Raw genomic sequence first — 13,971 nt, forward strand, 5'->3', positions numbered from 1 at the left:
AGAAGACCTCTGGATGTAGGCTCAATTCTCCTTGGAGCATGGGTTGCCTGCTGAGAAAATGTGCCTTTGTATTTAGGGATCCCCTGTTGCGGACTGCGAAGAGATCTACTAGATTTAATCCTGCCCACAGACAGGTCTGAGCTGTAAGGTGGGCCAGTGATTTGCTTCTGGTGCCCCTGCGTCTGTTTATAAAAGCAACTACCATAGAATGATCTGACAGGATGTGGACAGCTTGATATTTCAGGAGGTGTCCCCAAATCTTGAAAACTCTCCATACTGCCAGCAGTTCTAGGTAACTTTATATGTAGCTTGGTTTCCTGTGCTGACCATGAACCTGAACCTTGAAGAATTCCATCTCCTAGTGTTGCTCCCCTAGTGTTGAAGGCTGACGTCTGTATAGATTACAGTGCAATGTATTGAGACCTCTAGCCTATTTCACTTTGCAAGACAGATTCTATTTCATTCATGTTTAGATTCAACATGGCTGGCAGTAATAATGCCTGGATGTGTCTAGTGAAATCTAACCCAATTATCAATTAAATTTGGGTAACTGGTTGATTTAGTAACTAAGGGGCAAATACTTTTTCACATAGGGCCAGGTAGCGTTGGATAGCTTTTTTTCTTCTATACATGAAATCATTTAATGATGATATTTATCTAATGTTAAAATTAGTTTAACAACCTCAAACATTTAAGTGTGACAAATATGCAAAGATAGAAGAAATCCTAAAGGGACAATTATTTTTTCAGAGCACTGTAAGAATATATTTTCAGTATTTTTCACATTTATACTAGCTGTGAATAACTTTTATATACCTTTTAACATTGTGAATAAATTTATTTTTTAATGCAAAAGTAATGTACGAATATGGTTTTAAAAAAACCCTACTTGTCCTGAAAAATAAATATATATAATGTATAATAATAATATAAATATATATACGATGAGAGAGAAGAAAATGATTGTTGAAGAAATAGCAAAAGCAATTAAAATTGCAAGTCTTATAGCGTATCAGGGAATGACGCAGAACATAAAGTGGGTCATTGTTCAGCAGTGGCACTTGGGTTTGTAAAAGAAATCCTAAACAAAAGTGATAATACGTTTTTTTTTTCTATAGTATAGGTGACGTAGGTGATATTTAATCTTTTATGTAGTTCTATGATTTTAAAAGAAGGTCGTATTTGTACTGAATAAAACAATGTATAGTTTGTGTAGATACAAAATATGGAAAAGGGGGATCATGGTTTAACAAACATATGGTAAAAATGACAACAAAAAAAACTCCCATCCTTACAGTATGGAAAAACCCCTAGTCCTGAAAGTGTTAAAGATGAATGTCTCGTGTAAGGACAAAGTAGAGTTTAATAAAAGCAAACCTGAAATCTGAAGAGTAAATGTACGGTGTCATCGGTTACTTCCTCCTCCAACATTTAAACCCCCCCTCCCCGTAAAAACACACACTCAGCCATAGTTATTTAACCGATTTTTTTATTATTTAAAAAAAAAATGTGGACTACTAAGTTTTAAAGGGCAACAACTTCCATCACCCACAGCCAGGAGCATGGTTGGACCCACAGTGGTGCAAAAAAGAACTTCATACGTGTATATATGTATATGTGTTTCTTTAGCATAAATATATATAGTCCATATAGGTACCAACTACAACAACTATCGAATACATTTACAAAGGGATAAACTAAACTTTATTTCAAAATCAAATAAAAAAACATTTAGGATTATATATGTATATAGGGCACTGTTTTGTTCTTTTTTGGGGGTTTATTTTTGCATAATCTTCCTAAGAATGCTTTCCCTCACCATGGTTAATTTGCATTGAGATGCATGATTTATTTTTTGTAATTTATTTCCATTTAATGGGTTCACACCACGGAACAACTGTTCTGTTGGGATTTGGCTACTTAATACATTAAAGGAAATACAACGCATCTTGGTAAGCTAGCAGTATATGAAGACAGAAAGCATTCATTGCTTGTAGTAGTAAATGTCAAAAGATGCCGTCTGTTCAATGACACACCAAAATAATCAATTATTCATTTGGCACATCAAGCACTAAAAATAACAAAACTGATTAGGGGTGAACTTGTATTAAACGCAATTGGTTCAGATGCAGACCCAGCAAAGGGAGACATGTGATAGGTGTCTAGTAACAGGTGGCATTTTTGAGGACACTCATGCCTATAACCAGGCATAATGCTTGTGAAGGATGGTGCCAATGATCATGGAACTGGCATTGTGCAGGCTTAATGTGCCAGCAAACAATCTGGATGTTCAGAATGCCATATATCATTGACAGTTTGCAAACCTATGAGCATACAAAAATTGTAAAGAAAATGTATATATTTTATTATTAAATGTATGCCATTTTGAGTGTAATGTTTCAAATGTGAGCTAATCCCAGAACCTACTTATTTATTTTTGTAACCCACAGCTATTTTTATAAATTAAAGAGCGAGAATGTTGGACACAGGAAGAGTCTTGAAAGTGAAAACCATCTTGTCATTATTCGATTATTCATTGGTGTAGAGAATGGATCGTGAAGGGGTCTTTAGTCCTTAGAGTTCCTATCCTAAAATGGAGAGAGGAACATGAGGTCTGTTCCCGCTGCCCAAAAAACAAAGCTCTATCTTACACAAGTTTTACAAATGTCTGTATGTGTAAAGCTCACCTACCTCTGTAGGATGGGTCCTCTTGTTCTTGGGAATGTTTTCTTCCTGTACAACTTCTGCTGCTCTCTAAAGGCAAAATGTAAACACATTAATCTAAACACATAATAGAGGAGAATAAATGTTGCATATTCATTAAAATACTAAAGGCCACAATGTATATACCGTATTGGCTCGGATATAGGCCGCCCCCGTATATAGGCCGCACCCTAAAAGTTTGGTGCTTTTTTAAAGAAAAAGTTTTTTTCTTTAAAAAAGCACCAAAAAAACATGCTGCCACTCTGTCCCCCCCCCGAGATATGCTACCACTGTCCTCCCTCCCCGAGATACGCTACCACTGTCCTCCCTCCCCGAGATACGCTGCCACTGTCCTCCCTCCCCGAGATACGCTGCCACTGTCCTCCCTCCCCGAGATACGCTGCCACTGTCCTCCCTCCCCGAGATCCGCTGCCACTGTCCTCCCTCCCCGAGATCCGCTGCCACTGTCCTCCCTCCCCGAGATCCGCTGCCACTGTCCTCCCTCCCCGAGATCCGCTGCCACTGTCCTCCCTCCCCGAGATCCGCTGCCACTGTCCTCCCTCCCCGAGATCCGCTGCCACTGTCCTCCCTCCCCGAGATACGCTGCCACTGTCCTCCTCTGCCCCCCCCCTCCCCAACTTACCGGAGCAGACTCCCGGGTGTCTTGCGGGGTCGGCGGGGGACATCTACGCAATACAACTTCCGGTGCCGGCACCGGAAGTTGTATTGCGTAGATGTCCCCCGCCGACCCCGCAAGACACCCGGGAGTCTGCTCCGGTAAGTCCCGGGGGGGGTGGTAAAACGCATCCACACGATGAGCTTAGACAACCTCCCGTGCCGGCACCCCCCCCCCGTGGGAAGTGCTGGCAGGGGAGGCTGTCTGAGCGTATCGGGGAGTAGGATGCTGGTCCCCTGCACCGCTGCGGGGGATCTGTATCCTAACCCCGCTGCCTGCCCGGCGCCCGGGACTCCATTTCCCGGGCGTCGGGCGCTAGACCCCGAATATAGGCCGTACCCCCACTTTAAAGTCTTAAAGTGGGGGAAAAAAGTGCGGCCTATATTCTGTTGGGGTAAATACAAAGTATGTATATCTGTAATTAATAAGTGCTTGATTAAGTTTATGTGTGTATATATGTATGTATGATAGCTGCAAGCTACTTAGGGGGGAAGTAACAGGAAAGACAGCTGTAAGAAGATATCACACCTACATACTATGTAGAGAAGGAAGGAAATGCATCACCTGGAGATAGCACGGGAAACATAGCAAGTCAATAACATCACACGGTGGGGTCTTGGGAACACAGGACAGGGACCTCATTTACACATCAATAGAGAAATCCCTTAAAAAGACATTGTAGAAACACACAGAAGGGAGACTGGATTGGAGACTCTCACCCTTGGCACATCACCCACACAGCATACACACTTAGCAGCAGATATTAGATAGATGGGATGTTTGTGAGTGGTATGAATGATTGACATCTGTATATCACTGTAACTCAGGTTTTGTCTTTGCTGTAACATAAATCTGGGCAGATTCTAATTAAAGCTCTCTCTCTGGTAAGAATCTTGGGTTGGCTGTTTTATTGTAATATCGGGTAGAAAACCTTAGTAGAACTAGACATATATATTATCTGGAAAAGGGGATACGGTTATATGTTAGTTCTTGGAGGAGGTAACAAGGGTATTACATTTATCATTAATACACAACGCAGAGCGGATTATTCTCCACGCATATCAATTGGTGGTATTGGTTTGAGAGAGGAGAAGTATATACAACATATTCGAGCCAATACGGTACTATGAAATCAACAGATACAATGTGAGACAGAAAACAAAAAAGAATCAAGCAAATAGCTACATTGAGTTTAAACCAAATTCACAGACATAAAGTAATAGACACAAAGAAAGAAATGACATGTGAAGTGTGACACTCATGCAATACCTGGTCCACAGGCACTTCCACACGCGTGTACTTATCCTCCTTCACTTCTTGTGCTCCCTCTAATTCAGGACGAGTCTTTTTCACCTTGAAGACTCCTTGCACTAAATGAAATTACCATCAGGCCAAGTTGCAGCAACAGTAGAAAATATGGAAAAGTTCAGATTCCATTACTAACCGTTTTTTTGGAACGGATCACATTGACACAAACACACCAAAGAATGTCCTCACCATTTGTATCCTGCTTGATTGTTTGCTTCTGGGCATGATGTATTCTCACTGGTTTTGCATAAAAGATGGCTTCCTCCTCTCTATTTTGGTGGTTGGGAACAGAAGATTTTCCATCTACATCTGTAGAACGGACTCTACGACCATCCTTAATAAAAGGAAATGTCATAGGACTGTTTGAACAACCATAAAGTCATATCAATCAAAGTTGCATTTACCTGTACTGGAGAGTCCATGAGAGCAGAGTCACTGGCTCCACCCTGGGATATGTTATGAACCTTGCCATCCTAGATGGAAAACAAACATAGTTCATACAAAAACCTTCATGGTGACACGGATGGTTTACCTGCTATTTCATTTTCTTTTTAATTTTTTCTCTATACAACTGCCCTCTCTTCTCTAATCTCTAATAGGACAGCCAGAAGATAACTTGGTATCTCTTTTCTTCAGGAGTTTCAGATGTTAGTTCTTTAATGTAAATGTATTATTTAAGACGTTTATGTATTGTCTTCTTCAATCAGTACCCAGGAATGGGGATGGGACATTTTACCATTATGTAGTTAGCGCTGATAGCATTGCGTAACCACTTTTAGTACACTGTAACCACATATTTTGATGTTTTTGCACCAAAAGGAGTTCTTAAACGGTATTGTGTTGCTGACATTATTACTTACCCCAACTTTGGGAAACCGACGCCTGCCGTTATTCCAAGCTCTGTAACAAAAACACAAACCAGAAATCTTAGCAAATGGGGATAGAAAGAGGGAGAGAGAAGAAAGGTGTTTGTGGTCTAGATAGGTGATGCATGGTGTAATGTATAATTGTAGTAGAGTGGGTTTTAGTAGGAGAACGAAAAAGCTCACTGCCTTACTTGTCACTACGCGATAGCAGAAGTTCCTCATAAGGGAGGCACTTGTACTTCTCCGATCCAACGACCACATAATATTGCCCAGAGACTAGCTCAGCTCCACAAGCCAGAGATACCCCATCTAAAGTGCAGACCCTGATTGGGAGATTAACCGTAGCAGTTACAAGAATGTTGAGAAAGAAGGGAATTAAAAGCAGACTCAATATCAACTTATTCCACTGACTTCCTGACAGCTCCACTGAGAAGATTGGCCTTTTGTGTTAGCACCGTCAATACCAGCTCCCACTCTTTCAGGATACTTGGAGAAAGGAGTACACGAAATGGAGGAGTACGAAGATCCCCATTGCGAAAAACGCTAGAAGGAGAAGAGACAGTAAAAAAAAAAAAATAGACAAAAAACAAATTGTGATCTCTATCTAGATCGATGCAATCGCTCTAAAAAGAGGATTCGATCAGAAAAAACGGAAGCAGGTATTTCACCGTGGCTCTTTCTATACTCACTGGATTATACAAGGCAGTTGGGTGTCTTTCCTCCGCCGAGCTGAGACATCCACCTTGCGTGGTGCCTGGAAGGCCATAATGAGATTATGAATTTGTCATTGCACCATGTATATTCAACTTCCTATAAAGTTTCAATGCTTATTCACTATCTTCCTCTCCAGATGGTCTGCATAAATCTAAATATGTGTTTTGAATATCATTTATTAGAACCTTGAATTTGTATTTATTTGACTTAACGTAACAGAAACAAGCACTCTTAAAGCATTTTGTACATTTCGCAAAATCATCACCAGAAGGACGTATTATTGTGTTTTCATCGGTTTTCTCAAAAACTTTTATTGAAACGAACAAGCATCATTCCCTGTAGCTCAGAATCACTGTTAGAAGCACGCGGTTTTTTGAGACTATTTTTGAAGGAGTATGATCTTCAAAACAAAATACCAGTGGGTTACCTCTGCAAGAGATTGTGCAGACATCGGTGGAAATCCTGAGACTGTTTTAGAACAAGGAAACTACAGAGAATTTACTTAAGTCAACAGACAGGCGGGTGGATAACGAGATGCGGAGAACAACAGTTCTGAACTCACCTGCTGTGTGTGTCTGCTTTTGGGGACAGCAGGCGGCTTAACCTCTGTGTGAAGGTAACTGTGAGAAAGCAGCAAATTAATGAGGTTCTGTAGGTTCAGTGCAGTAAAGGAAAGAGCTATGACATATAGTGCATATTATGTGTGTGTGTTTATATATTTATTTATATATATATATATATATATATATATATACACACACACACGCAAACACATTCAAACCAGCGTGAACCAATTTATATGCACATATAGAAACACACAAATTATATGCTCATCTTTGCATTGATAAATATATATACACATAAAACGTATCCCAGATGATCATGGGAGAAGAATCAGCAATCTATAAAACTAGACCGCCTTAGTTGTCTGATAAATTATTACATTACAGACTACATGTACATTATATGAACAAAACTATTGGAACACCTGACCATTAGACCAACAGGTGTACATAGACATTAACATGAAGTTGGTCCACCCTTTGCAGCTACAACAGCTTCCACTCTTCTGGGAAGGCTTTCCACATGATTTTGGAGTATTTCTGTTGGAATATTTGCCCATTCATCTAGTAGAGCATTTGCAAGGCCTAGCACTAATATTGGACATGAAGGCCCGTTACAGTTCCTCCCAAAGGTGTTCAGTGAGGTTGAGGTCAGGGCTCTGTACAGGTCAGTCGAGTTCTTCCACACCAAACTCATCCAACCTTGTTATAGACCTTGATTTGTGCACCACCATACAGATAAAAGCATTGGGACACATCTCTTAATGAGTTAAATCTGTGTTTGGGCTAGGCCCAGCGAAGTAAAATCTTAATGCTTCAGCATACCAAGACATTTTAGATAATGCTATTCTTCCAACTTTGTTGGGACAGTTTGGGGAAGACCTTTTTCATTCCAGCAGGACTGTGCCCCAGTGCACAAAGCAAAGTCCACAAAGACATGGTTCAATAAGTTTGGTATGGGAGAAATTAACTGGTTCGCACACAGCCCTGAGCTCAACCCCAACACCTTTGGGATGATCTCATATATCATTATATATATATACATACACATACATACACTTCTATACAGATTTCTGGTTTTCCTTATACCTTAGCATGGATGTAAAATCTGAGCTTGGGCAAAATGTTAATTATATACAATAATTATTTAGCAAGATAAGGTAGCAACCGTTATAACGACACATCATTATGAACACTTTTTCATATAGATCCAAATATATCCATACTTACTCAAGCTTTCGGAATTTCTCAGTTCCTGCTGCCACGTACTGACTTTTGTTCTGCAAGTCACTAATGCTGTCAATACGATGTCCATTGCGAGGGGTGTAGATGTTGCGAATTGCTGCTGGAGCCTGAATAGAGCTGGTTACCTCGTTCAGGAAAGACTCAAAAGTCACAAATTGCTTCTCGTTCACCACCATCCTGCGTCCCATATGGAATGGATCGCCATTTCTGAACACCAGAACGTTCTTAGCATGGGGGACCAACTGAACCCCCAAGGGGGAACTCATTATCTGGTACTACAGTCGTAGCGAAGGTCAACTCTTCTCTATAAAATCCACTATAGGTTTATAACATACACCCTTTCCATATATATGTAGTTTACATACACACGTGTGTATCTAGCTATAAAATACAGCTCTGCTCTGTCCTTGTTTCTCTGCTTTATTCTGTGCACACACAGCTTTGCTCCTGTCTGTCAGAGTTGGTGTGACTCTTTTGCTGTTGCCAGGTGACAATCACCAGTAGCCACTGTGTTTTGTGCTCAGTTACAGGAGGCACGCCTTCTGTGCAGGCCACGTACAGTTTACCCTACTGACAAGACACCAGCATGACAGAACACACACACACAAACACCAACACACATAAGAGCACCCATCTGTGACATCCTGACACAAACATCTATTGTAGTTAAGTATATCTGGACAATGAGAATAATTTAAAACACAACTGCAAAGTTCACATATTTTAATATATGGAAGATTCCCCAACTTTATTTTTTCATCAACAATACAGTTAAATAATGTAGAAAGGTAATAAAAAAAAAACTCCATGATGAAATATTAACAGTCGGGTTTTTCTACAATTTCATCACATGGCGTGTCCAGTTCCAGTGTCATAATGAAAAGATAGCGGGCGTTCTGGTATCACATTTGGAAAGTGCTGTGCTGGATGGTGAATCCCTGTAATGCTGACTTCTCCTCTTCCAGTCAGATACCAATTTAAAATCAACCAGGCATCTCCAATTTTTGCCTGACCATGAGATACTATAAAGAAAAGAAAAAATATTATATCCTTAAATGGTTTACATATAGATATAAAATAGTACTGCAAAATGCAGCACAAGTTGCAGGGCATCAAGAGGCATTTTTTAATGATTACCACATTGCAGGTTTTAGTTAAAAGGGTTTTAATGGGGTGACCCTTACACCACATAGAAAGACCAAAAGCCACATATCCCCGTTTTTATCAGAATCCCTTTATGCATTTGTTCTCTATCACCACTCCCAGCTCCTTGGCTAACAGGAGATGTATGCAGCAAAACACAATAAACCAGTGAATGTGAACAGATGTCCGAAGATGTTATTCATTTCTAAGTTCCTAACACAACTGAAGAAAATCAGTAATTAACATGGCTTTGCTTTTTTGTAATATCCTTTTGACGCTCCAATCTCTCTTGGGCCCTTGAGAACAAGACATTTATGTCAATGAGACAGTTGAAAAAACATTAATGACCACTGTTTAGTGGGCTATATAAAAACCCATAGCTTGTGAAAGTGAGACAAGTAGTCCAGGCCCCTTTTCACAAATGAGTATGAAAATACAATGTGTACAGAGAAGTTTGTTGAAGGAACCAATAAATATTCATTGAAATGAAGAATCAGATTTCAAAATATAAACACATGTTTGCTTTTTTTCCTCCAAGCTGCCATTATTGTGAAAACCCATATACTGTATTATCTACTAATTTGTGGAATACCAAGTCAACAGAACAAATATATTTGTGTTAATAAGTAAAGCATAACAACGTCTAATTGTTTTTTGTTAATTGATAACACTTTAATTGTGTTAATAGAACATATACCAAATAGCGACACACAATAACAGCATTAAAGGTGCATAAGAGTTATGCATAAGAGTGTAGTTAATCTCTAACTGGCACAGCAAGACATGAGCTAAAATTGTGCTGAAATCTACACAGCTTTTAGGGTTATTAAGTTCTTTTTTTAAGCCATTGAAGCAACATGTGGCTAAAGTACTGGAGGATGTCAAATAATATTGTGGTATACTCAATATCCTTTAGCAGCGGGTGGCATCTAAACTCACATTTTTACGGCTGGAAATTGCTTGCTGAACCCACAACATCTCCATAGCGAGGTGGCTGCGATGCTGTCTCATCTCATGGAGATTCTTGAGCTGCAGCCCTAGAGAAAACATGGAAAGATATACAAGCTCACGGTTATCACTCTTCATCTTCAGTAATTCTGGGAGATAAAATGACATTGTAAAACATGAAATACATTTATTGCTGGGTGCAGAGAGAAAACATCGTAGAGGGAAAAAAATCTATGTTATATATGGAATCTCATTACACATTTATGAACAAATACAAAAGAAGGATTTGTGAGCTCTTACTGTGCAGCATCTCACAAATGTATTTCATTTGGAGTAAACCACAATGCTAAATCTCCCAAAAGCGTGTGGTAAAAGTGTGAAGTACACATTTAAAGTGTACCTGTAAATTAGATACATAAAAAATATGTTTTACTAATAACCAATTTTGGAATTAATGTTAATTGACATAGTCTAACCTGTATCCTTGACTTTGCCACTTTGAACGCAGGTGCCCCGGCTCAACTCCATGGTCTCCTGGCTTCGATCTGTTAGCATTTCAGGGCAGGTATCTGCTAGGTTCTTTACTATGCCTTGACCAGTCCCCTTGGGATATCTATCCTTCTCTAGGTGACTTACCAACTGGCATTTATTCCACTCTTGGTCAGATCCTGATGTAGACTCTTCCCAATCTATATTAGTCTTTGACACATTTCTATCATTCTCAGAACGGGTCCTTGGTAGACATTCTGTACCCTCTGTAAATTCTCTCTGCGACCTAGGGCTGCCCAGGTCTCTCTCATTCAAAATACCCAAATCTTGTTCTTTTACTCTTCTTTTCTGTAGATTTCCAATTTCTTTATCTTCCTTACATGAAACAGAGTCAGACTGGCACCCAAGATCAAATCGCTGAGCGTTCCCTGCAGACCCCCTTACAGCAGAATCCAAATCAAAATCATGTACATTTCTACTGGAAAGCTTTTCCTTGTCACCAGCCTAAAGGAAAAGCAAAACAAAGGGTCACAATCTGTGCCTATAAAATAATAGACCATATACAAGCTTACGTTTTTGTGAATTAAGCAATACCAACCAGATGGATGAAGTCTGGCATGGAGAACGGGCCTCTCTTCCAAAGCAAGCATGTCTCTTCTCCCTCAAGTTCCTTAGCAATTGCCTCATATTCCTTTTTTACATTCTGCATCCTCCTTCGGACTAAATATCCACGCACAGCAGCCTGAATGTATAAATTGGATAGAATAGAAAAATATATTAATTAAGAGAAGGAACCGGGTAACATGTTTTAGAAGGAGGCAGAGTACAGGTAGGGGGTCATACAGGTGTATTCTTCAATTGTACTTTACATAATGTTGTCACTGCCCACTGCTGTTATCAAACACAGAGGGGAACAATTACACCTAAGATCTCGAAATGAACTACAATGATTGGCTGCCACAAGAACAAGGTACAGGTGGTTATGACTTAATATATTTAGGCTAAAAGGTGTGATTATGATGATAGTTTCTCTATAAATGTGAGATAGTTATCCAAGAAAAATACCCACCTTAACTACACTCGCCAAGCATTTTGTATTGCAAGTTGCATGATGTTTCACAAAAGTTGTGAGGATTTTCCACATACAACAGGGCAACTTTTTGTGAAACATCATGCAACTTGTAATACAAAACCCCTGGCGAGTGTAGCTAAGGTGGTTAAGTGTATAGTAATGACGGATGAGCAATTGTCCCTCATCTCATCTGCATGTCATCATACCACGGTTTCTATATTTTAACCCAAAGATATACTATACTGTTTAACTGTGCGCTGTTTCTCTATACGCACAAGTGGGCATTCTCTCACCTGCAGCATTCTCAAATTCCGTTCTAGTCTCTCATTTTCCTCCATCTTTCAACCGCCGTCTCCTTAGCAACCCCGGCGCATATCAGTGATGTCATCAATCTATCCTGCCGTCGCACATTCTACTTGATTAGGAGAGTGTATTTCGTTGAACTGGACGCCGCCTGCTGGTCACAATGGACCACTGCACGTGTAGCATAAGCAGATTTTAAATGCATACACATTTGACATAAGTAAAAAAAAATGAGATACTCTGATACTATCCTATGCAGCATAGAATGGAGAAAACTTTTTAAATATGAAATCTTTAAAAATCGAATTTCTTTAAAAAAAAGAACGTGGGCACTTTATTAAATTAGTATATCCAGAATGTTACCTGTCTTCCAGCAATGTTTCGATCAGAAATGATAGGTTTTAAAATGACAGTAACATACAGTGATATACAGTAAAATTATAATTATTACTTAATATATTTCTGGTACAGGTCAGGCCTGGAAATATGAACATATAAGACTAGTACACACAGTCTTCTATGAAAAAAAGACATTGCGGGAAACACTCCCATGTAAAGGGTAAACCGGCAGGGAGCGGGGTGTTGACCCAGAAAAGCGGTGCTTCACCCGGACTTCTCCAGGTCAAACCCGGTCAAACCCGGAGAGTTCCCAGGTATGGAGATAAGATTGCTGAAGGGATGCAGCAATGCTACTATGTAGACCCTAAAAGTGCAGGGGGTGGGGATGGCATGCTTTGTGTAGGACATTCCCGATTTGGCCACTCTTTCCCGCTGTCTCACAAAGATCTACCTCTGTCTAGCTCAGGATTGGTTTAGAGCTCCGCGAGACAGCAGGATTCGGGATCATGGTCCCAATTTAATTTTCCAGTGTCTAGGACAGCGGAGAATGCAGGATTATGCCCATGAACAGTAGCGCTGACACTCTACCTCCCAAGTTTCGCCCCCTTTCTTTGAGTCCAAACAAAAAAGAAAACACTCACCGTCTATTAACACAGCAGGCCTGGAAGGAGACTCAGGCGCATCCGAAAGGTAGAGGGCTCTCCATGGAAATGGAAATATCCGAACTACAGGATCAAGACAATGCACCGATGACTGCAAGGCAACTTGTTTCAAGCAATGCACACAGACAGTAAAAGAGTGTATTTCTTTACCATTTCAGTGCAATTAATTCAGATCTTGGGGTACTTTGACGTAGTGGCAGCTTAGGCAATATATGGCCATGTAGTGTGATGAAATGCCTGATATATATGATGTAGGTGTTTTTTGAATGGTATTCGCTTGGCATGTGGTGAATGCTTGCTTTGTTTTGTGGTCAAATAAATGGAAAGACTAACCAGAAAAGTTCAGTAAGATATTGCTACTTCCAACCCTCTTAGTAGCCACAGTGCAGAAATGGAAAATTTGCCACAATAACACAAATGCCAAGGATGCTGGAACATAAGATACTGCTGGGGAAACCCTGGTAAAGTTATATGAGCAATGGCCAAATACATAACTGGAATACTCCAGAGGAGGGCCTACAGAGGACAGAAAGACGAAAAAGGATAGGGCCTAATGGTGGCAGAAGATTCGGCTGGGAGAAGGGCTCATGAAGGTTTTCATCAACAGTGCTTATGATACAAGACTGGAAATAGATGATGGAAAAAAGAAAACAAAATGACACACTAGTAACATACAGACTAAAGGTAAAACAGGATTTATTGTTTTTTACTTTCAGAAGATCCCCTGAATCAGGCACTAAGTTGTTGCACCCTGTCATAATGTTGGGCCTGCAGGCTCCTATTACCAAAAACCAATATTTATTTATTATACTGGTTTAATTAAACCTATATCTCTCTAAGCTTTCACCCATATTGGCATGATTTAATCTCCACAAGCTGATTGTCTAGAAACAGAGAAAAAAAGGGGGACGTAACACAATGTACAACTGTAGCGGAGACT

General features: G+C 40.0%; 2 protein-coding genes across 2 annotated transcripts; both read right to left on the reverse strand.

Moving 5' to 3' along the window:
• Positions 1 to 2,440: 2,440 nt before the first annotated feature.
• On the reverse strand, positions 2,441 to 8,405 carry DCDC2B (doublecortin domain containing 2B). The gene is made up of 11 exons (XM_053457276.1): positions 8,061 to 8,405; positions 6,830 to 6,887; positions 6,243 to 6,307; positions 5,965 to 6,096; positions 5,745 to 5,876; positions 5,548 to 5,587; positions 5,092 to 5,160; positions 4,877 to 5,021; positions 4,649 to 4,749; positions 2,692 to 2,754; positions 2,441 to 2,588 (listed from the first exon to the last, which is right to left on the reverse strand). Exons 1-11 carry the CDS (start codon positions 8,339 to 8,341, stop codon positions 2,568 to 2,570), a joined length of 1,107 nt encoding a protein of 368 aa, XP_053313251.1. The 5' UTR covers positions 8,342 to 8,405; the 3' UTR covers positions 2,441 to 2,567.
• A 420-nt stretch (positions 8,406 to 8,825) lies between these two features.
• Positions 8,826 to 12,154, reverse strand: IQCC (IQ motif containing C). Its single transcript, XM_053457277.1, has 5 exons — positions 12,021 to 12,154; positions 11,254 to 11,397; positions 10,643 to 11,159; positions 10,158 to 10,255; positions 8,826 to 9,097 (listed from the first exon to the last, which is right to left on the reverse strand). Exons 1-5 carry the CDS (start codon positions 12,063 to 12,065, stop codon positions 9,059 to 9,061), a joined length of 843 nt encoding a protein of 280 aa, XP_053313252.1. The 5' UTR covers positions 12,066 to 12,154; the 3' UTR covers positions 8,826 to 9,058.
• Positions 12,155 to 13,971: the final 1,817 nt, after the last annotated feature.

Source organism: Spea bombifrons, chromosome 2 (genome assembly GCF_027358695.1).
Source record: "Spea bombifrons isolate aSpeBom1 chromosome 2, aSpeBom1.2.pri, whole genome shotgun sequence".
NCBI classification, from domain to species: domain Eukaryota; kingdom Metazoa; phylum Chordata; class Amphibia; order Anura; family Pelobatidae; genus Spea; species Spea bombifrons.

Coding starts and splice junctions, on each gene's coding strand:
- DCDC2B (XM_053457276.1), bottom strand. CDS start 8,341: ATGAGTTCCCCCTTGGGGGTTCAGTTGGTCCCCCATGCTAAGAACGTT. Junction 5,022..5,091: donor TCATGGACTCTCCAGTACAG/GTAAATGCAACT, acceptor CCTTTTATTAAG/GATGGTCGTAGAGTCCGTTC. Junction 4,750..4,876: donor AATCAAGCAGGATACAAATG/GTGAGGACATTC, acceptor AATTTCATTTAG/TGCAAGGAGTCTTCAAGGTG.
- IQCC (XM_053457277.1), bottom strand. CDS start 12,065: ATGGAGGAAAATGAGAGACTAGAACGGAATTTGAGAATGCTGCAG. Junction 10,256..10,642: donor TGGCAAAGTCAAGGATACAG/GTTAGACTATGT, acceptor TGTTTTCTCTAG/GGCTGCAGCTCAAGAATCTC. Junction 9,098..10,157: donor CAATTTCCAGCCGTAAAAAT/GTGAGTTTAGAT, acceptor TTTTCTTTATAG/TATCTCATGGTCAGGCAAAA.